Source organism: Lithobates pipiens, unplaced genomic scaffold, assembly GCF_037356315.1.
Source record: "Lithobates pipiens isolate NorthernLeopardFrog02 unplaced genomic scaffold, aLitPip1_a1.2 Scaffold_37, whole genome shotgun sequence".
Classification (NCBI taxonomy): Eukaryota; Metazoa; Chordata; class Amphibia; order Anura; family Ranidae; genus Lithobates; species Lithobates pipiens.
Window position 1 is genome coordinate 6,900,735 of NW_027507825.1, and position 24,093 is coordinate 6,924,827.

Consider the following 24,093-nt stretch of genomic DNA (forward strand, 5'->3'; position numbering starts at 1 on the left):
ATAGTCATGACACAGTCAGCCCCACTCAAGAACAGGAGTGGACAAACTTGACGGGTTTTTAAAAGTTGAACCCTGACATGACTTGAGCCAAATGGCTTGGGTTTGGACGTGCACCACAAAACAAGGACCCCTTAGGAGTTGAGTCAACTGAATTTGGAAATCCAAGAGTAGTAGGTCAATAAAAGCACCAAAGGAAAATCTTAAGTCCAAAATGTTTGGACTTATGTTTAACAACAAGAAAAGCAAAAGTCACCCAAAGACAAATCTAAAGACATGCTGGTAAGTTAATCAGATCCTGTCTAAATTGGCTCTAGTATGTATGAATGTTCCTTAGGTTGTAAGCTCCTTGAGGGCAGGGACTGGTGTGAATGTTCAATGTATATGTAAAGTGCTGCGTAAATCGACAGAGCTACAGTATATAAAGTACCTGAAATAAATAAGACTTGCATTGATTGTTCTTTTCTGTTCTTGCTAACATCAGTTGAACAATTAAACATTTTGGCCTCTTAAGATTATCATTTGGTGCTTTTATTGACCAACTTTGATTACTGCAGCCTCTGAGGCTACCTAGGGATCCAGGGAACCAAAATGACAAGGGGAGCATTGAAGAGTGTCTCCTTGTATAATATCATTAGTATAACGTACAAACTGCAGTATGAAGGACATAAACTGACAAAGGTTTTAGAAAATCCAATTTTTTTCCAGTTTCACATGCAGTGGTGAAGCTAGACATTCTTTCACCAGGGGCAAAGAATCAGTTTTGCGCCCCCGCGTAATGGCACAAGATTAGGCAGATAAGTGAGAAACTCCCAGGTTATAGCTTTTGACTCAGCTGTCTGTCCCCCCCATGCTCTTCTAGTCCCCCCCCCCTTCTACTGTGTTCCACCTGCTCCTCTGGTACCCACCATGCTCCTCTGGTATCCCCCCTGCTTCTCTAGCCCCCTTGTGCTCCTCTGGTCCCCCGGTGCTCCTCTCCTCCCCCACATCCTCCCCTGTTTTTTGCTGTTCCTCTATTCTCCCCCCATGCTCTTCTGGTCCCCCCTACTTCTCTGTACCCCCGTGCTCCTCTGGTACCACACATGCTCCTCTGATCCCCACATGCTCCTCTGATCCCCACATGCTCCTCTGGTCCCGCATGCTCCTGTCCTCCCCCTGTTCCTCTATTCCCCCCCATGCTCCTATGGTTCCCCTCTACTCCTCTGTACCCCTGTGCTCCTCTGGTACCCCCTGCTTCTCTGGTATACCTGTGCTCCTCTGGTCCCCCACATGCTCCTCTGGTACCCCATGTTCCTCTGGTCTTCCACATGCTCCTCTGATCTTCCCTGCTCCTATGCCCCCCCCATGCTCCTCTGGTCCCCTACATGCTCCTCTGGTCCCCCACATGCTCCTTTGATCCCCCCATGCTCCTCTGGTCCTCCCTGTGCTCCTCTAGTCCCCCGCATGCTCCTCTATTCCCCCTGTGCCCCTCTGGTAACCCACATGCTCTTCTGGTCTCCACTGTGCTCCTCTGCTCCCCTGCATGCTCCTCTGTTCCCCCCATGCTCTTCTGGTGCCCAACATGCTCCTCTGGTCCCCCGTGCTTCTCTGGTCTTCCACATGCTCCTCTGATCTCACCTGCTCCTATGCCACCCCCCATGCTCCTCTGGTCCCCTACATGCTTTTATGGTCCCCCGCATGGTCCTTTGGTCCCCTGTGCTCCTTTGGTCCCCCCATGTGCTTCCCTAGTCCCCCACATTCTCCTCTATTCCCCACACATGCTCTGATCCCCCCTGTGCTTTTCTATTCCCCCTATGCTCCTCTGGTCCCCCGTGCTCCTCTGGTCTTCCACATGCTCCTCTGATCTCCCCCGCTCCTATGCCCCCCTTGCTCCTCTGGTCCCCCGCATGCTCCTTTGGTCCCCCGTGCTCTTCTTGTCCCCCCTGTGCTCCTCCAGTCCCCTGCATGCTCCTCTATTCCCCCCATGTGCCCCTCTGATACCCCACATGCTTTTCTGGTCCCCACTGTGTTCCTCTGCTCCCCCACATGCTCCTCTTTCCCCCCATGTTCCTCTGGTCACCCCTGTGCTTTTCTATTCCCCCTATGCTCCTCTGTTCCCACCCATGCTCCTCTGTTCCCATCCATGCTTCTCTGTTTCAACCCATGGTCCTCTGGTCCCCCACATGCTCCTTTGCTCTCTCCATGCTCCTCTGCCCCCCTGGACCCCAACATGCTCCTCTTGGTCCTCTGGTCCCCCACATGCTCCTCTATTCCCCCCTGCTCCTCTGGTCCCCCACATGCTCTATTGGGTCCCATCTGTGCTCCACCGCTCCCCCACATGCTCTTATGGTCCCCCAAATACTCCTCTCACCCCCCCCCCACTTCTCTGGTCCCCCCGCAGCGCTCACCTCCTCTACCTGGATAGCTGTGCAGTAAGTTCCATGACACATATTATTATCATTATCTCCTGTTTGCAGGTTACCTCTCCTACCCCTTGGCCTCCGTGCTCTTATTTGTCCAACATCTCTAAGGTGGCGCAACTCAGCATCATCAAGTATTTGATCATCTTTGACATGAAGTCTCTAATAGGCTACTGAGGTGTAATTCTGAAACAGTCATTTTTACGCTTTCTTTGATTTTAAAATATATTTAGATGGAATGTTCACCTGTGACACCACCGTAATATACGTGAGTTTTCCAGATATTGTAAATATTACATCTACTATATTGAGAATAAAAACTCTGGATACTCTATACTTTAAATTCACAAGTACCTTAAAAGTTCACCCTAGAAGTAATCAGTTTTTTTCTTATTTTAATACGGTATTATCAGAGCAATATGTTTGAATGTTGTTTGTGTACTGCTGCTTTGTATTTGACTTTTTTCTATCATTTTTCTCTTTTATGGAATAAATAAAAAATGAGGCTAATGAGGGGTGCTTGTTTTTTTTTTTTTCCCCCATTTATAACCCATCGCACCCTGAAGTTCACCTTCCCCATTGCATTGCACCAAAATGGAAAAATGTTGCTAAAATCTCCAGATTTTCCCTAAAACTTTTGGGAAATGAAAAGTTTTGCTCAACTATTGTCTCTATTTTATGTATGCGTCTATAGGGGTTCTATTTATAAGGGTTTTTACCAAAGAATAACACATACGCTATATTATCAAAAGTATTGGGACACCTGCCTTTACACGTACATGAACTTTAAGGGCATCCCAGTCTTAGCCCCTGTACACACGGTCGGAGATTTTGCCAACCAAATCCGTGGGATTTTGTCCGTCGGATTTAGTCCGATGGATCTTGTCCGAAACTGTTGCATACACACGGTCGGGCCAAGTTGGCGAAAAATCCGATCTTTCAGAACGTGATGACGTAATTTCGTTACGATGGGACTACATTCAGGCTAGTAGCCAATAGCTTTGGTGTAGGAATTTGATCTGAGCATGCGTGGCACTTGGTCTGATCAAAATGCTCTACACATGATCGGATTAGGTCCGTCCGGCCCAGTTGGTCCGGAAATATTTCCAACATGTTGGAAAATTGGGTCGGACGGAGATTCGGACGGAATCAGTCCGATGGAGACCACACACAGTCGGATTATCCGACGACACGGTCCGATAGGACACATTCCGACGGATTCTCCGACCGTGTGTACAGGGTATTAGTCCGTAGGGTTCAACATTGACTGGGCCCACTCTTTGCAGCAATAACAGCTTCAACTCTTCTGGGAAGGTTGACCATTCTTCCAGAAGAGCATTTGTGAGGTCAGGCACTGATTTTGGGAAAAGAAGGTTTCGGGAAGGTCCGCTCTAATTCATCCCAAAGGTGTTCTATCGGGTTGAGGTCAGTAAAGTTCCTCCACCCCAAACTCGCTCATCCATGTCTTTATGGACCTTGCTTTGTGCAGTGGTCCAAATCATTTTGGTGGAGGGGGGATTATGGTGTGGGGGTTGGGCTTGGCCCCTTAGTTCCAGAGAATGGAACTCTTAAGGAGTCAGCATACCAAGACATTTTGGACAATTTCATGCTCCGAACTTTGTGGGAACAGTTTGGGCTTGGCCCCTTCCTGTTCCATGACTGCACTCGTGTTATAAACACAGCGCAGGTGGCGTCCTGGATTTCCCACCGCAGAACAGAAAAAATGCACATGCTGGGCAGGTGAATGTGCTTTGTAAACACAGTGAATCTTCTGAGAAGTGTACAGGGCAAGCATTCGCTCTACTTTATAAATAAGCCCCAATATCTGACCATCCATCCACACAGAGAACCCGAATTACAACCTAGAAATGATTGCTACAATTGGAAACAATTTCAGGTGTAAATACACAATTAAAAAAAAAAGTTACAGAGAACTGATGAAACATTCTATTTGATAGCCCAGGCTGCACACCTCTCTACTTTCTCAAATGAATCTTGATAAGCTTTATTGACATCAAACAAAGGTCAATCAGACATGTTGTTTCCTGCTAGACATGAGGTACCTTGCTTGTAGTACGGTCATAGAACCCAAAACACGGCAGAGGTAGAGTCACGTCCGGGGGGGGGGGAGGGGGGAGCCGCAACGTCTGCATGGTGTCAATAGAGCTTGTTGCAACTCAAGCAAAAAAGCACAGCAGTGCAGTATGGATTTCCAAATGACCGATGGGGAGGAGGCGGATCCCGGAATGCCAGGAACCTACAGCCAGTCGCTGCCAAGAGGAGAACTATTGGGGTGACATTGTCTGGGAAATTATTCTGGTTCCAAGGGTGTACATTTGTCCATGGAAGGCCAACTTCCTCTTCAGCAATCCCATTGATAGGGACTATATGCAATCTCGGAGGAGCCTGCTTCATTCTATAACAGCTGATAATGATGGCTTTAATCTAATTAATAGCAATTACCAAAATTGCTAAATTTATATAAAGAGAGGAATATTCCTCCCACTGACATCAATGATGGGGCACTATTCCTCCCACTGACATCAATGATGGACCACTGATTCCACTGACACCAATGATGGGGCACTATTCCTCCCACTGACAACAATGATGTTACACTATTCCTCCCACTGATACCAATGATGGGGCACTATTCCTCCCACTGACAACAATGATGGGGCACTATTCCTCCCACTGATACCAATGATGGGGCACTATTCCTCCCACTGATACCAATGATGGGGCACTATTCATCCCACTGATACCAATGATGCGGCACTATTCCTCCCACTGATAAGAATGATGGGGCACTATTCCTCCCATTGATACCAATGATTAGACACTATTCCTCCCACCGATACCAATGATGGGGCACTATTCCTCCCACTGATACCAATGATGGGGCACTATTCCTCCCACTGATACCAATGATGGGGCACTATTCCTCCCACTGATACCAATGATGGGGCACTATTCCTCCCACTGATACTAATGATGGGGCACTATTCCTCCCACTGATACCAATGATGGGGCACTATTCCTCCCACTGATACTAATGATGGGGCACTATTCCTCCAACTGATACCAATGATGGGCCACTATTCCTCCCACTGACACCAATGATGGGGCATTATTTCTCCTACTGACACCAATGATGGGGCATTATTTCTCCCAGTGGTACCAATGATGGGACACTATTCCTCCAACTGACACCAATGATGGGGCACTATTCCTCCCACTGATACCAATGATGGGGCACTATTCCTCCCAGTGAATACCAATGATGGGGCACTATTCCTCCCACTGATAAGAATGATGGGGTAATATTCGTCCCACTGCCACCAATAATGGGGCACTATTCCTCCCACTGATAAGAATGATGGGGCACTATTTCTCCCATTGATACCAATGATTAGACACTATTCCTCCCACTGATACCAATGATGGGGCACTATTCCTCCCACTGATACCAATGATGGGGCACTATTCCTCCCACTGATAAGAATGATGGGGCACTATTCTTCCCACTGCCACCAATGATGGGGCACTATTCCTCCCACTGATAAGAATGATGGGGCACTATTCCTCCCACTGATACCAATGATGGGGCACTATTCCTCCCACTGATACTAATGATGGGGCACTATTCCTCCCACTGATACCAATGATGGGGCACTATTCCTCCCACTGATACTAATGATGGGGCACTATTCCTCCAACTGATACCAATGATGGGGCACTATTCCTCCCACTGATACCAATGATGGGGCACTATTCCTCCCACTGATACTAATGATGGGGCACTATTCCTCCCACTGATACCAATGATGGGGCACTATTCCTCCCACTGATACTAATGATGGGGCACTATTCCTCCAACTGATACCAATGATGGGCCACTATTCCTCCCACTGACACCAATGATGGGGCATTATTTCTCCTACTGACACCAATGATGGGGCATTATTTCTCCCAGTGGTACCAATGATGGGACACTATTCCTCCAACTGACACCAATGATGGGGCACTATTCCTCCCACTGATACCAATGATGGGGCACTATTCCTCCCAGTGAATACCAATGATGGGGCACTATTCCTCCCACTGATAAGAATGATGGGGTAATATTCGTCCCACTGCCACCAATAATGGGGCACTATTCCTCCCACTGATAAGAATGATGGGGCACTATTTCTCCCATTGATACCAATGATTAGACACTATTCCTCCCACTGATACCAATGATGGGGCACTATTCCTCCCACTGATACCAATGATGGGGCACTATTCCTCCCACTGATAAGAATGATGGGGCACTATTCTTCCCACTGCCACCAATGATGGGGCACTATTCCTCCCACTGATAAGAATGATGGGGCACTATTCCTCCCACTGACACCAATGATGGGGCACTATTCCTCCTACTGACACCAATGATGGGGCACTATTCCTCCTACTGACACCAATGATGGGGCACTATTCCTCCAACTGACACCAATGATGGGGCACTATTCCTCCAACTGACACCAATGATGGGGCAATGTTAACTCCCACTGACATTAGGGCATTTTGTACTCTCACTGGCCACAGTCCGCCCCCCCCCCCCCCCAAAATCGAAAAGGACAGTAAATTGACCCTTTGTTTCGGAAGTTTGGAGACTCCCTGCTCTACTGCAAAGAAAAGCTTAGCTGATTATATTTAGCAACTTCATTTGAAAACAAGGCCTTGCCTTTCAGTAAAGTCAGAATTCTCCTTTAATACCACACATCTCAAAAAGATTGCCACGGTTCGATGTGATTGTCAAAGCCAGAGAATACAAACAAGATACACTGTTATAAAACGTATATGTGCCTAGTGTAAAAAGTATAAATATCATTACAACATATAAAATATAAAACAAAGGCATTGCATATTTGTATATACATCACAGCTATATACAGGTTGAAATAAACCTTGGGGTCACTGCAGAGAGACCCCCTCCCTGCCACTGCCCAGGCAGTGAAGGGGTTAGTCAACAATTATATACAGGATGGAAGAACAGCTGCCATAGCAAAAAGATAAAAAAAAAAAAAAAAAAAAAGGAGGGGCACAGTATATTCCAAGGAGAGCCGGCGGGCCTCTATGTGGGCGGGGGGCCGTCGTACTTGAGCATCAGGTTGAAGGAGCGTGCAAAATTGTTGGCCAGAGCGCAGTTCTGGCTTTCATGCACTAGAGGGAGCAGGAAGGCCAGCAAGAGGAGGAGCAGGAGGAGGAGCTGTAGCGGTAGAGCAGCACAACAGACGCGGTGCAGGAACGAGCAGAGTCCTCCCGATTTCTGCAAGACACGGCAAAGATTATTAACTGCCTAAACCTGATTTCCAGGCAGCTATGAAAAGAAAATCAAATTGTATAAAGAGAAAATGAATTGCTATATATAAAAAAGAAAATGTTGTCGGATATTCCTGTGTATTCTTGCATGCTGACAGGTGAAGAGAGCAGAGTGAGCAGAGATTATGACCCATCAACATGTTGCTGCCTAAGGGTCCAATCATCAACTGCGGAGGTAACACCACCATCATCCTTAACTTTAAAGTGGTGCCATCCTCTGCCAAACCTTTAGGGAGATAAGCCAACTCCACACACGCCCAACCATACTGGATTTGCTCAGACAACCCCATATCTTGGCTGAAGCTGTGTCCTGGGATCAGGGTATCAGCCATATTTGACTTACTGCACAATTGCACCAACTCAAAAAAAAAAAGGCATTCATTGTGGGGATTGGGGCTGTGAGGGGGGCGGTTCCGTCGTGTACAGTGCCTTGAAAAAGTATTCATACCCCTTGACATTTCCCACATTGTTGTCACGTTACAACCAAAAAACGTAAATGTATTTTATTGGGATTTTATGTGATAGACCAACACAAAGTGGCGCATGATTGTGAAGTGGAAGGAAAATGGTACGGCAGGGCTGGCTGCGTGAATAAGTTGTGCGCCACATCCAGAAAAATAGTTACTGAAAAAGGGATCCCCCTAGGGGTTGATTTTGAAAGCACGTACAACTTACTTGGAAAACAGTACAAAAAAATATATATATAGCACATCCACAAACAACAACAACTAACTTAGTGCTAGGTTGGCTCCCACTCCATATAAACACTTAGGACCGAATTCTTCAGTCGGGCCGCAAGGGACAATATAAGAAGTGAACTAGACTCATAATAGTGGCTACACTAAATAATATTAAACAATGAAGTAAAGCAATACTAGGGACCCACAACAACCACAGTACAAAAAAATTTTATTACATAAAACAAACAGAGAAGTAATGTGCAGTATGCATAAAAAATATATATCTCTGGGTACAATAGAAACATAGTTAACCACTTGCCGCCCGCCCTATAGGCAATTGACGGCGGCAAAGTGGTTTCATAATCCTGACCGGACGTCATATGACGTGATCAGGATTATGAGCCCCCGGGGGCGCGCATCGCGGCGATCGTTGTTGTGGGGTGTCAGTCTGACATCCGGCAACTACGATCTCGGTAAAGAGTCTCCGACGGAGACTCTTTACCATGTGATCAGCCGTGTCCAATCACGGCTGATCACAGTGTAAATGGGAAGAGCCGGTGATCGGCTTTTCCTCACTCGCGTCTGTCAGATGTGAGTAGAGGAGAGCCGATCGGCTGCTCCTCTGACAGGGGGGGTCTGTGCTGATCGATTATCAGCACAGCCCCCCCGAGGATGCCCACACTGGACCACCAGGGACGCCACCAGACCACCAGGGAAAAGGTAATCCTCCCTAGACCACCAGGGATGCCAGTCAGCACAATGGGTGCCAATCAGTGCCCATAATGGATGCCAATCAGTGCCCACAATGGGCATCACTGATTGGCATGCATTATTGTTTGGCACTGATTGGCAGCCATTACTATAGTATAACACCAATGCCGCCTATGAGTGCCCAGCTTTGCCGCCTAATGAGTGCCCACCTGTGCCACCTATGAGTGCCCATCTGTGCTGCCTATCAGTGCCCACCTGTGCCGCCTATCAGTGCCCACCTGTGCCGCCCATCCATGCTCATCTGTGCCGCCTATCCATGCCCTTCTGTGCCGCCTATCCATGCCCATCTGTGCCGCCCATCCGTGCCGCCCATCCGTGCCGCCCATCCGTGCCGCCCATCCGTGCCACTTCATTGGTGCCACATTGGTGCCCATCAGTGCCGCCTTATCAGTGCCCATCAGTGTAGCCCCATCAGTGCCCATCAGTGAAGGAGAAAACGTACTTATTTACAAAGTTTTGAAACTGAAACAAAAAAAAAACATTTTTTTTTTCAAAATTTTCTGTATTTTTTTATTTGTAGCGCAAAAAATAAAAACCGTAGAGGTGATCAAATACCACCAAAAGAAAGCTCTATTTGTGGGGAAAAAATGATAAAAATTTCATTTGGGTACAGTGTAGCATGACCGCGCAATTGTCATTCAAAGTGCGACAGCGCTGAAAGCTCAAAATTGGTCTGGGCAGGAAGGTGTTTAAGTGCCCCCCGGTATTGAAGTGGTTAGTAACAGTGCACACCGCTTACTATACCTACATGGATTACACTATAAATCGAAGCGGTGGGCACTGTTATTAACTATGTTTCTATTGTACCCAGAGATATATATTTTTTATGCATACTGCACATTACTTCTCTGTTTGTTTTATGTAATAAAATATTTTTGCACTGTTTTCCAAGTGAGTTGTACGTGCCTTCAACATCCACCCCTAGGGGATCCCTTTTTCAGGAAATAATTGTGAAGTGGAAGGAAAATGATAAATGGTTGTCAACGCTTTTTACAAATAACAAATGTGAAAAAGTGTGGTGGTGGTGGGGTGGGGGGGGGCATTTGTATAGCACCCCCCAAGTCAATACTTTGTAGAACCCCCTTTAGTCTTTTTGGGGGTGTCTCTACCAGCTTTGCACATCTACAGAGGGACATTTTTGCCCATTCTTCTTCTTTGCAAAATATCTCAAGCTCTGTCAGATTGGATGGAGAGCGTCTGTGAACAGCAATTTTCAAGTCTTGCCACAGATTCTCAATGTGATTTAGGTCTGGACTGTGACTGGGCCATTCTAACACATGAATATGCTTTGATGTAAACCATTCCATTGTAGCTCTGGCTGGATGTTTCGGGTTGTTGCCCTGCTGGAAGGTGAACCTCCGCCCCAGTCTCAAGTCTTTTGAATTTAACTGGTCTTCTTCTAAGATTGTCCTGTATTTGTCTCCATCCATCTTCCCATCATCTCTGACCAGCTTCCCTGTCCCTGCTGAAGAAAAGCATCCCCACATCATAATGTTGCCACCACCATGTTTCACAGTGGGGAGGGTGTGTTCAGGCTGATGTGCAGTGTTAGGTTTCCACCACACATAGTGTTTTTTTTTGCTTTTCTGACCAGAGCACCTTCTTCCACATGTTTGCTGTGTCCTCCACATGGCTTCTTATAAACTGCAAACTGGACTTCTTGTGGGTTTCTTTCAACAATGTCTTTCTTCTTGTCACTCTTCCATAAAGGCAGGGCCGTTTTTAAGGCAGGGCAAAAGGGGCAGCTGCCCTGGGCCCTGTCATTGTTGTGGGGCCCAAAGCAGCTGCCTCATACTTGCCAACTATCCTGGTTTAAATTCTCTCTTCCCTTGAGGTTTTGGTCCTGTGCTGTGTCTACTAATGCTGCCCAGCTCTGTCTTCATAGTTAGTAAGGTTGAATAAAGACACCAGTCCATCCAGTTCAACCTGAGTGAGTGTCTACAATTGTCCCTATCCCTGTACATTACACACTCACATTGGTCCTCAAGGAGCCCACAATTCAAGGTCCTCATTCATATACTAGGGCCAATTTTTTATTTTTTTTTGGCCAGAAGCCAATTAACCTACCTGCATGTCTTTGGTTTGTGGGAGGAAACCGGAGTACCCGGAGGAAACCCACGCAGGCACAGGGAGAACATGCAAACTCCAGGCAGGTAGTGTCATGGTTGGGATTTGAACCAGTGACCCTTCTTACTGCTAGGCGGGAGTGCTAACCACTACACCACTGTGCCACCCTGTCCTATTGTTGTGTACAGATAACTCACCTGCAAACCCTGTGTTTACATGTAAATTACCGGCATTCATATATAAATAGCAGTGGCATTCATATGTAAATAGTGGCGGCCGGCGGACTTGATATGTATATCATGCCCCCTGAGGTCATATCCACAGTAATCTCTAGCAACCAATCAACAAGCAGAAATCATGTGCTGTAACCTCTAGCAACTAATCAGTGAGCCGTAATGTGTGCTGTAACCTCTAGCGACCAGTCAGTGGGGGATATTTACTAAAAGAAAATCCACTTGATGAAGTGCACTTGGAAGTAAAGTGGCTGTAGATCTGAGGGGGGCATGCAAGGAAGATAAAAAAAACAGTATTTTAGCTTGCACATGATTGGATGATAAAATCAGCAGAGCTTCCCCTCATTTCAGATCTACCCCTTAGATTTAGAGCTACTGCACTTCCAAGTGCACTTTCAGTGCAAAGTGGATTTGCCTTTCATATATATATACCCCAAGTGAGCGGTAATGATACACTGTAACCTAAGCAAACAATTGCAATAGCCGCCTGATCTGATTCAGTAAACTGATTTTGAGTCTAGTTGCTATTTATTTTATATCTCAGAGCAGGTGGAGAACAAAACTGCATGGGGGGGGGGGGGGGGGGCCCAAGAAAAGTTTTGCCCGGGGTCCAATCAGTATTAAAGACGACCCTGCATAAAGGGCAGATTTGTGGAGAGACGACTAAGGCCGCGTACACACGGGCGGACTGTATGGCCAACTAAGTCCGTCAGACAATCCGACAGACAGTCCGTCCTACTTTTGAATGAACGGACTTGACCACACACGATGAACAGACAGTCCGTTGAAAGCTTGCACGATGACGTGTACAGCACGTACGACGGGACTAGAAATAGGAAGTCCAATACACTGCAATGCAACCTTCCGCCGTGTAAATCCTTTCTGAGCATGCGCCATACTTAGTCCGTCCAACTTGCCTACTCACGAGCGGACTGTCCGCTGAAACCAAAGTTGGACGGACAATATTACGGAAATTCCGAAAGACTTAGTCCGCCAGACTGTCCGCTGAAAAAGTCCGCTGAAGCCCACACACGAGCGGACTGTCCGCTGAAACACGTTTCAGCGGACCAAGTCCGTCAGACAGTCCGCCCGTGTGTACGCGGCCTAATAGTTGTCCTGTGGACAGATTCTCCCACCTGAGCTGTGGATCTCTGCAGCTCCTCCAGAGTTACCATGGGCCTCTTGGCTGCTTCTCTGATGAATGTTCTCCTTGCCCGGCCCGGTCAGTTTAGGTGGACGGCCATGTCTTGGTAGGGTTGCAGTTGTGCCCATACTCTTTCCATTTTCCGATGATGGATTAAACAGAGCCCCATGAGATGTTCAAAGCTTGGGAGATTTTTTATAACCTAACCCTGCTTTATACTTCTCCACAACTTTATCCCTGACATGTCTGGTGTGTTCCTTGGCCTTCATGATGTTGTTTGTTTTTAGTTAGATTTTTAGTTAGGGGTATCAGGGTAAAGGGGGCTGAATACAAATGACCCCCCCCCCCCCACACACACACACACTTTACAGATATTTATTTGTAAAAAAAAAAAATTGAAAATCATTTATCATTTTCCTTACACTTCACAATTATGAGCCACCTCTATCACATACATATCCCAATAAAATACATTTACGCCTTTGGGTTGTAACGTGCCAAAATATTGAAAATTTCAAGGCATTGGGTATGAATACTTTTTCACGGCACTGTATAAAAGTGGGGTCTGGGTAGGACCAACCTATATATGGAAGTCATGGCCAGTCCCCGTATATTTAGAGTCGAGGTCTGGGTGGGACAGCCCATAAATTGGGCATGATTTGGGTGGAAAACCGCAGCTCATGGGTGGGGTTAACAGTGCCCTGGAATCTGGGACAATAATGTAGGTAAGTATGCCATTTTACTATATATAGGTGGTCCTTCACAACTCTTATTGGTTCCTCCCTCTGTCCCAAGACAAGGTCTTTTAACACCAAAGGACAAAGAGTGCCTTCCCATAGCTGTGAACTACCTAAAAAGCATAGGTTGCAGGTTCTGCCCTTTGTACAACCTCTTCCTGCTTAAAGAGGGATTCCACCAAAAAAAAAAAATATTAAAAGCCAGCAGCTATAAATACTACAGCTGCTGACTTTTAATAAATGGACACTTACCTGTCCCGGGTTCCAGCGATGCCGAGGCCGATCGATCGCTCGGCCCTCGGCTCCTGCCGCCACCATTCTAGGTGAGGGAATCAGGAAGTGAAGCGAATCGGCTTTACTTCCCGGTTCCCTACTGCGCATGCGCGAGCCGCGCCGCGCAATAGGAAATCTCCGCGCTGTCACTGGGACCTGTGTGTGTCCCAGCAGACAGCGCGGCAGGACAGGAAATGGCGTAGACTCCCACGGGAGTCTATGCCCGGAAGTGGGTGAAAATACCTGTCTTTGACAGGTATCTCCACCCCCCTCCCCCCTGAAAGGTGTCAATTGTGACACCGGAGGGGGGGAGGGATCCGATCAGCGGAGGTTCCACTTTAGGGTTCTTCTGTCTACACCTCGGCCCGGCCCTGGACATAGTAGTGACTTGAGTAGGTCAGAGGGAGGAACCAGTGAGATCTACAGGGGACCACAGAAACTGACCCTCCTGGATGTGTCGGTTTCCCGGCAGACTTTAGGGGACCGGTTGTCTTAGCCCTTGTGCACACGGGTCGGAGATTCCGACAACCAAATCCGTCGGATTTTGTCTGAAACTGTTGCATACACACGGTCGGACAAAGCTGTCGGGAAAATTCGACGTGATTACGTTATTTCGTTAGGACGGGACTACGTTGAGGCTAGTAGCCAATAGCTTTGGTGTAGGAATTTGATCTGAGCATGCGTGGCACTTTTTCCGATCGGAATTCTCTACACATGATCGATCGGAGCATTTTGTTGGAAAATTTTACCAACAAGTTGGAAAACTTGGTCCGTCGGATGCTCCGACGGAAACAGTCCGATGGAGACCACACACAGTCGGAATATCCCGACAAAACGGTCCGATCGGACACATTCCGTCGGGAAATCTCCGACCGTGTGTACAAGGGCTTACAGGCAGCACAGTGTGGCATGGGCAGCAGGAAAGGTAAAAATGCACACTCCGCCCAAAACATTGAGCGAAAGTGTGGGTAGATTTTGACCACTGTAGATGGGCCATATGGTGATTGTGGTCGTGGCTTCCCACAGAAATGGGTGGGGCATATTAAAGTGGGAGTCCGCCGGGACTCCGCGTTTTTTTTTTTTTTTTTTAAAAGCCAGCAGCTACAAATACTGCAGCTGCTGACTTTTAAAATAGTGACACTTACCTGTCCAGCGCGCCCGCAATGTCGGCACCCGAAGCCGATTTCTAGATCGTCTCTCGGGTGCTGCCGCCGCCATCTTGGGTATGGGAATCAGGAAATGGAGCCTTTTGGCTTCATTTCCCGGTTCCCTACTGCGCATGCGCGAGTCGCGCTGCGCAATAAGGACGGTCCCCGCTGCCTCTGGGATCTGTGTGTTTCCCAGCAGGCAGCGGGGCACTTGCGGAAAGGGGCGGGCACTTGCGCAAAAAAGGGGCGTAATTTACGCCCCTTTCCGCAGAGAGCTATCCCGGAAGTGGGTGCAGATACCTGTACTGTACAGGTATCTGCACCCGCCTCCCCCCTGAAAGGTACCAATTGTGGCGCCGGAGGGGGGGGGGTTCCGATGAGCGGAAGGTCCACTTTAGGGTGGACCTCCGCTTTAAGTCAGAATGGACTCATTTTACAGAAGATGTGGCAGGCACTAATTCGAAAAAAAGATCTCTATTTAGTGGGATGTGGCAGGCACTTACAGAGGGGGAGGGGCTTGCTAAACATCTGTATTTATACATTGCTCACAATAACTGACACATAATGCTTGAAGCTTCTACAGCTGACAAGGAGGGAACACTTTACCTTGGTGACATCCCTGGGCTCATGGGTCAGGTTTAGGCTCTGTACGGGAAAAAAAAAGAAAGTGTTGAAAATCAGTTTCTGCAAACTGGATATAGTAGTTAGTGTTTTAATTACGAAAACGCAGTATCCCCTTGCAACCAATCAAATATCACCTTTCACTGATCTGACTTAAGGAATATACATACCATGCATGGCGTGTCATTGGTGATCCTTCTACTGCCCTAGTCTTTGATATACAAACATTATACATATCCCATCAAAAGATTCATATGCGATTTTAATAATAAATAATAAAAACAAGGCCCTCGGAAGCCATATTGGGTGTAAAATGTGGGGCATCAGGTTAGTATGAAGTACTGGGATTTTGGGTTTCATTCTCATTGGGACTCGTTCAGCCTCAAGGTTTAAAGTTCATGTTTTGTATATGTTTGCTATCAGATAACATGAATCACGTTACACCCAACCTGGTTCTGGTGTGCGCTTATAATCAGAATGCAGCATCATTAGCTACACAAGGGTGTCAATTATGTGAAAGGTTAAAATTGTCTGTAAAAGGAGTCTGTTTTGGTCTGTAGAAGGTATCCAAGATCATTAGCACCTCAGGGGTGGGACTAAGGTGAACATTGACTGTGGTAGGGAAAGAAGATCATTGGCTCCTCAGGGGCATTACTGGGGTGAACGGTGTCTGTAGTGACAAAATATGATCATTGGCTCCTCAGGGGCATTACTGGGGTGAACGGTGTCTGTAGTGACAAAATATGATCATTGGCTCCTCAGGGGCATTACTGGGGTGAACGGTGTCTGTAGTGACAAAATATGATTATTGGCTCCTCAGAGGCAGAAATGATTTTGAATGTCATGTGTGTCCCTGTGGTTGAGACTTGATTAGCTCCTCAGAGACGTGACTGAGGTGAATGGTGTTTGTAGTATAGAAATAGGGTCCTTAGCTGCTCAGGGCGGAAGTGATGTGAATGTGGAGTATCCATGGTAGAGACTTGAGACCGTTAGCTCCTCAGGGGAATGACTTAGGAGAATGGTGTCTGTAGTAAGGAGATACGATGACTGGCTCCTCAGGGGCATAAATGATTTGAATGTCATATGTGTGCCTGTGGTTGAGACTTGATTAGCTCCTCAGAGGCGGGACTGAGGTGCATGGTGTTTGTAGTATAGAAGTAGGGTCATTAGTCGCTCAGGGCAGAACTGATGTGAATGTTGAGTATCTATGGTAGAGACTTGAGACCATTAGCTCCTCAGAGGCATGACTAAGGAGAATGGTGTCTGTAGAGAGGAGATAAGATGATTGGCTCCTCTGGGGCAGAAATGATTTGAATGTCATGTGTGTGCCTGTGATTGAGACTTGATATCATTAGTTCCTCAGAGGCAGGACTGAGGTGAATGGTGTTTGTAGTATAGAAAGTGGGTCATTAGCTGCTCAGGGCAGAACTGATGTAAATGGTGAGTATCCATGACAAAGACTTAGGACCATTAGCTCCTCAGGGGCATGGCTGAGGTAAATGGTATCTTTAGTAGGAAAACAAGATTATTGGCTCCTCAAGGGCAGAAATGATCTGAATGTCATATGTGTGTCTGTGGTTTAGACTTGATATCATTAGGTCTTCAGAGGTGGAACTAAGGTGGTGTTTGTAGTATAGAAATAGGATCATTAGCTGCTCAGGACAGAACTGATGTGAATAGTGAGCATTCATGGTAGAGACTTGAGACCATTAACTCCTCAGGGGCATGACTGAGGTGAATGTGTGACTGTAGTAGAAAAATAAGATTGTTGGCTCCTCGTGGAGCAAAAATTATTTGAATGTCGTGTGTGTGTGTCTTTAGTAGGGACTTGATATCATTAGATTCTCACACCCCCTCCCCTGCACAGCCCTTCACTGGAAAGCTCAGTGTGCTGCTGTTTCTCCTCTCCCAGTTCATATGCAGCTGAGAACAGAGGGAATGTGATCACTTATAAAAAATATATTTATAATTTTCTGTTTTTTTTCATCTATACACAAACGTTTTGCCTTTCATTTTTATTTTAAACTGAATGGGTTGTTTTACAAGGTGATCATTTACAATCACTTTCATTTTCATAATAAGTATTAGGCTGCTTTCACACTGGGGCGGTATTAAGGCGTTACAGCGCTAAAAATAGCGCCTGTGTAGCGCCTGAAAAAAAACGGCCCCTTTCCCTTCAGTGTGAAAGCCGGAGGCGGGTTTAACCCTTTTTCGGCCGCTAGCGGGGGTTAAAACCACCCCGCTAGCGCCCGCAGACCGCCGCTAAAACGACGGTAAAGCGCCGCTAAAAATAGCGGCACTTTACCGCCGACGCCGCTCCCGCCCCAGTGTGAAAGCAGCCTTAGTGAAAGCTCTTTCCACACTGTTGGCAACAGGAGGTCATTTTGGTACATTTAAAAAAAAAAAAAAGGCTGTGCTGACTCTTTAAATGATAATGTTTTTGACTCTCATACCGCGTGGTTCTCAGAATCGCGGAGTTTGGATTTGTAGAGCATCCAGCGATATCGTAGATCTTCAAATTTGAGGTTCTCCATCACAGACATGCCCGGCCGACAGTGAAGGAGACCTTCGAAAAGCTTCTGGCCCTGATGGACCCGCGACTTCAACATCTGCACATAGCAAGAAGAAACTGTTACTCAATATGATACAATAAAGGAACCCCAACTAGAATATTTACCATCACCTTATAACTTCCTCTAATAGACAGGAAGCCAGAACTCAATAGATCATTGGGATACTTAAAAAACTTTTTTTTGTTTTGGATAGAGTGAATAGATAGATTAGAACCCCTGTCCGTTTTTATTGCACTCTGGGCGCCCATTAGGGAGATCCCTCCTCTCTATGTGTCCTGTTTACCATTATCATTGAACGTAAAAGTAAAAGAAAAGCCCAAATTTTGATTTAAGATGGTAAGTAATAGAGGGGAAATCCAAGGAATTCCCTTAATTTGCAGGGATTTTCTTTCACTTCCTGTTTGGATATGGGACAGGAAGTGAACGGAAATCTACCCAATGGGACACTGATGGCGGAAAAAAAAAAAAATCAGACGGGTTACTCTATCCAAAATGAAAAAAAAGTTTTACCCATAGCTCTACTTTAATGTTTTTGTCAGAAACCATGAAATCAGACTGAGACAGAAGTACAGTTAAATCACACTAAATCACAATAAAAAAAAAGGTAAACAGAGTAAACGTATTAAAAACATAGCCACAGTTCAAGAACCGGAACGGATAGCCAGACAAGCCAAAACGCCAGGGAGCCAGCAGGAATGTCAGCCAACCAAGTCTTTAACAGGAACACAGGAGAGCGTCTCTAGAGATGTGACCCAGGCGAAGGCAGATATCATCTGGACTGGACGGCTTAAGTAGGCAGGACCGACGAGCAGGATATCATCAACAGGTGAGTCACTGTGGACAGGTAGGAGCTGGCAATTAGCCGACAGCTGAGCGGCCAGTTCAGAGTAGGAAGAGCTAGGCCCAGCCCTGACAGTACCACCTCCTCAACAACCCTTCCCCCTTGGAGGATCATCAGGCTTGAGGGGAAAACATCTATGGAAATGACGGAGGAGGACAGGGGCATGTATGTCTGAGGATGGGACCCAAGAGCGTTCCTCCAGACTGTACCTTTTCCAATACACCAGGTACTTTATGCGCCCATGGAACCTATGGGAGTCAACAATGGACTGTACTTCATACTCCTCATGGTTCTCAAACTGAACAGGGTGAGGACGTGGCACTGAGGTGGTAAAGTGGTTGCAGTCCAAAGGTTTTAATAAGGGAGACATAATATACATAGATACCCATATAAGAAGGAAGGTCTAATGCGTAAGCCACTGGGTTAATCCTGCAAAGAATACAGAAAGGCCCAATAAACTGAGGTACGAATTTCAGAGAGGGAACACGAAGTCGGAGGTTTCGAGATGACAGCCAGACCCTGTCTCCAACCTGGTAGGAAGGTGCAGGCAGGCGTCAGCATGGAGTCCGTCAACCACCATAAGGATAACTGTGTTGCCCTGGGCGCTGGGTAACTCCACAATGAAATCCATAGACAGGTGGGTCCAGGGCCTCTCTCCATTGGGTATGGGTTGGAGGAGACCCACTGGAAGGTGTCTTGGAGTCTTACTCTGAGCACACACAGAACAGGCAGCTACAAAGGCAGTTACATCAGCACATAGTCTAGGCCACCAGAATTGTTGGGAAATGGCCCAAATGAGTTGATTCTTCCCAGGGTGGCCAGCAGCCTTGGGAGAATGGTAAGTCTGGAGCACGGCAGTACAGAGACTCTCTGGGACAAAGCAGCGGTCACAAGGTTTCTCAGGAGGAGGATGGACCTTAGCAGCAAGAATTTTGTCACCCAAAGGAGAAGCGAGACTGGTGCGAAACGTAGCTAGAATATGATCAGGAGGAATCACAGGAACCGGATCGACTCCATCTTGGAAGTGGAGGAAAATTGTTGTGACAAAGCATAAGAATGAGACAATGTAATTGAAACTTGACAAGAGCCCATCGCGCCCTTCTGGAAGAGAAGTGTTTAGCCTCAGACAAGAATGTAAGATTCTTCTAGTCAGTAAGAATGAGAACCGGCACAGTTGGTACCTTCAAGGAGATGTCTCCATTTTTTCAGGGCTAAAATGATCGCTAACAGCTCTCTGTCACCAATCTCATAATTGCACTCCGCAGGTGACAATTTCTTGGAAAAATAGCCACAAGGATGCATAGCGCTCTCAGAGTTAGGACGTTGAGACAGAAGGGCATCAACTCCAGTCTCAAAAGCAACAACCTCAAGGATAAAAGGTAACGTAGGATCAGGATGTGCCAACACAGAAGCAGAAAAAAGGCAGCCTTGTAACTCTCAAAGTTCTTAATGGACTCCGGAGACCAACTCTGTGGGTTACTGTCCTTTATGGTCATATCAGTCAGGGGCTTGACCAGAGACGAGAAGTTATGAATAAACTTCTGATAATAGTTGGCAAAGCCAAGAAAGCGTTGCAGAGGATGTAAACCCACGGGTCAGGGCCACTGTAGGACTGCTGAAAGTTTCTCTGGATCCATCAAAAAAAAATCAGCAGTGGAAATTACATAACCCAGGAATTTAACCTGTTCACGATGGAATTTGCACTTCTCCAATTTACAATAGAGATTGTTCTCTCTTAGTTTCTGAAGCACACGACAGACATCTGTGTGATGGTTCTCCAGGGACTTGGAAAATATGAGGATATCGTCAAAATAAACCACCACACATAACTACAACAACTCTCAAAGGACATCATTCATGAATTTGGGAAAACCGTTGCTCCCTTGAGGCGGTCAAATAACTCCATAATCAACAGAATCAGTTAGGCATTTCTTAATCGTATAATCAATACAAGGTCTCAGTTCACCACTCTTCTTCACAAAGAAGAAACCAGCACCAGCAGGAGACAAGGATTTGCGGATAAAACCTTGAGAAAGTGCTCCTGCAACATGCTCCTTCATGGCCTTAATCCTCCAAGACCGGCAAAGGTTAAACCGGGCAACGACGGTGTATGGCACCAGGTTGAAGGTCAATTCCACAAATTATACGACTAGTGTGGAGGCAAACTACTAGCTTGACCTTTGTCAAAGACATCGCTAAAATTGCACCACTCATCTGTCTGGGAGGCAAATGAAGAGGTGCACAGGACCTTGGCTACCTTCTGGAAGCATGTCTTACTGCATTGTGTCGACCAGAAGAGAACCTTAGCACGTAGCCAATTAAAAGCGGGGTTATGCCTCTGTAACCAAGGATGACCAATAACCAGCGGAAACTTAGGTGAGGAGATAACTTGGAATTAGATTATCTCATGGTGAAGAGCCCCCCTGGCCATGAACAATGGAACATGGGCAGACTGTATAGGTCTCCCGTCAAGAGCCTCAATGGCAAGTGGAGTGTCATGCAGCTGCAGCGGAATCAAGTGCTTTAATACAAAGGCAGCATCGATCAAGAAAATTTGGCCTCAAAAATAATATAGAAATAGAGGTATAGGTACCATCATCCTGAATTTCAAACAATTCATTAAGGAGGGGTGAGTAAATGTAACAAGGGCTACTCCAAACCATATTTTGACCCTTAATCACCCAAGAGATCGTGGGACTATTTCGGTACCCAATATTACAAAAAGATCATAAATAAAAAATAAATAAATAAGAAAATAAGTGATATATTCTTTTTTTATTTATGATCTTTTTATAATATTGGATAACACAATAGTCCTATGATCTCTTGGGTGATTAAGGGTAAAAATATGGTTTGGAGTAGCCCTTGTTACATTTACTCACCCCTCCTTAATTAAACAAAGGCAGCATCAATGAACAGGCCTGCAGCCCTAGAGTTGATTAGTACCTGTATCTCGATGGACGACTCAGCCCAAGAAAGGGTGACCAAAACCAGGGGTTTATCCTTCGGGATAACTGGGGACGAAAAACAACGCACCTAAGGTCTGTCCATGACAGGACCTCAAGGTTCGGGCATTCCCTGGACGGGTAGGACAAGACTTCAAAAAGTCCGCAGAGAGACACGTGAAACCCAAGTGCATGGATTCACCTTCACTGACCGACTTGGTACCAGGAGGTGAGGGAGGCATGGGAGGTGAGGGAGGCATGGGTGGGACTGAAAAGCTCAGAGACAAATGTACAGGAGGCTTCCGCAAGCGCTTCTTAAAGAATCTTTCTCTGAGTCTGGAGTCAATGAGGATGGAAAATGTGATCAACTTCTCAAGCTCAGTGGGTATATCTCGGGCTGCTATCTCATCCTTGATGGTATCCATGAAAAAAGCAGCCACGAGGGCCTCATTGTTCCAAGCAACCTCTGCTGCCAGAGTACGGAATTCAATGGCGTAATCGGCAACAGTTCTCGTACTCTGTTTGATGGACATGAGGCACTTGGCAGCAGAAGTGGAGCATGTGGGAACATAAAATACCCTTTTAAAAGAAGCCACAAACTCATGGTAACTCAAGACAACAGTTTTTTGTGTCTCCCATAGAGGGTTTGCCCAGGCCAAGGTTCTCTCAGAAAGCAAAGATATCACAAAACCTACTTTGCTTCTGTCCGTGGGAAATGCCTGGGGCAGCATCTCAAAAGCATATCTCAACCTGGTTGAGAAACCCTCTGCAATGGACTGGATCACCCCCAAATCCCTGGGAAGAGATTCCAGGTGAGCTGTGCGACTGATCCATGTGGTGATTCTGCTCATCCAATCTGGAAAAAATATTACCAACAAGTGGATTGACTGCACCTCCCGAATTCATGGCCTTCACCTACTATCAGAAACCATGAATCAGACTGAGACAGAAGTACAGTTAAATCACACTTGTTTAATAATAATAAAAAAAGGTAAACAGAGTAAAAGTAGTCAAAACATAGCCAGAGTTCAGGAACTGGAACAGATAGTCAAGCAAGCCAAAACGTCAGGGAGCCAGAAGGAATGTCCCCCAAGCAAGTCTTTAACAGGAACACAGGAGATAGTCTCTAGTGATGTGACCAAGCCGAAGGCAGAGATCATCTGGACTGGACGGCTTAGGTAAGCAGGACTGACGAGCAGGATATCATCAACAGGTGAGTCACTGTGGAGAGATAGGAGCTGGCAATTAGCCGACAGCTGAGCAGCCAGCTCAGAGAAGGAAGGGCTGGGCCCAGCCATGACAGTTTTCCACCAGATACCCATTTTGAGGTAAGAATAGAAACTTAAAACTCAAAGAACACAGATTATATAGTGAAAAAACAACTCAGTGTTTTTGGAGCCTAAATACTTCCAACGGTCCTTCACATGTGGAAGAATTTTCAAAATTGGCAGCGGTTTGTGGCCACTCGTCAGCAACATGTCATAGCTGTTAAGTCTTGTTCGCACTATGATGTGTTGTGGTGATGAGTTCTCTGCAACCAAGAACCATTTAAATTTCAGGTGTCACTCCAAGCAATAAGTTTGTGATACTCATAGGTCATTAGGTCATAGGGGGTTCTTTGACTTAGCCCTGTGGTATGGGGCAAAATGCATTGGGCGTGTGATCTGGAAGGAGTCAGGCTGAAGCTGCTTTCACTCTTTTATTAGTAAATTCCAGACTCTGTTGTATATGTACAGAATCTCGATCCTCCTACCTGCAGTCTGCTTTGCCTTGTGTTCTTTCCATTGCTGCCGGATGATTCCTCCACACAAATCCGATTCAGTTTGACATTCTCTGCCTTCAGCCATCGCTCAAAATCCATTAAGAGTTTTGTGTGATCATCACCTGTCTGCGTCACAAGGGAACAAAATGTTCTTTAATCACAATTTAAAGTGAATCGAAAGTCATAATTATTTATTACATCAGCAGGTTCTGCTTCCTACTTAATAGCACTGAACTGAACTTATTCTTCCTATATTAGTTAGCTCAGACTTTTCACAGGGCTCAGTACAATCTCTCTGTGGTTTATATAGGAACTGACATATGTTATCATAATACAGACACGGATTAAGTTTTCTTTTACCTTGTTCCCTCCTATACTTTGTGCCGGAGAAAAATCCACAACATCCACAGATTCCGCTAAAGAGACGACATTCCGATTCCCTCTCCATGTCCCCTGAGTATCCAGAGAATTCCTCTCACCTGCCTCAGGCTTTTTCCAGCGTTTATCCTTCAAGATAAAAGCCTCTGTTAGTGCT

At 46.3% G+C, this 24,093-nt stretch overlaps 1 protein-coding gene across 1 annotated transcript in view; it reads right to left on the minus strand.

The window, feature by feature from the left end:
- Positions 1–7,132: 7,132 nt before the first annotated feature.
- The window catches only part of SYNE3 (spectrin repeat containing nuclear envelope family member 3), a gene marked incomplete in the record, with an annotated part of 142,841 nt that continues 125,880 nt past the window's right edge, over positions 7,133–24,093 (minus strand). Inside the window, 5 exon segments of the mRNA XM_077466715.1 lie at positions 7,133–7,710; positions 15,423–15,461; positions 17,891–18,046; positions 23,550–23,684; positions 23,919–24,041. Of these exon segments, the coding sequence (XP_077322841.1) occupies positions 7,516–7,710; positions 15,423–15,461; positions 17,891–18,046; positions 23,550–23,684; positions 23,919–24,041 (648 nt within the window).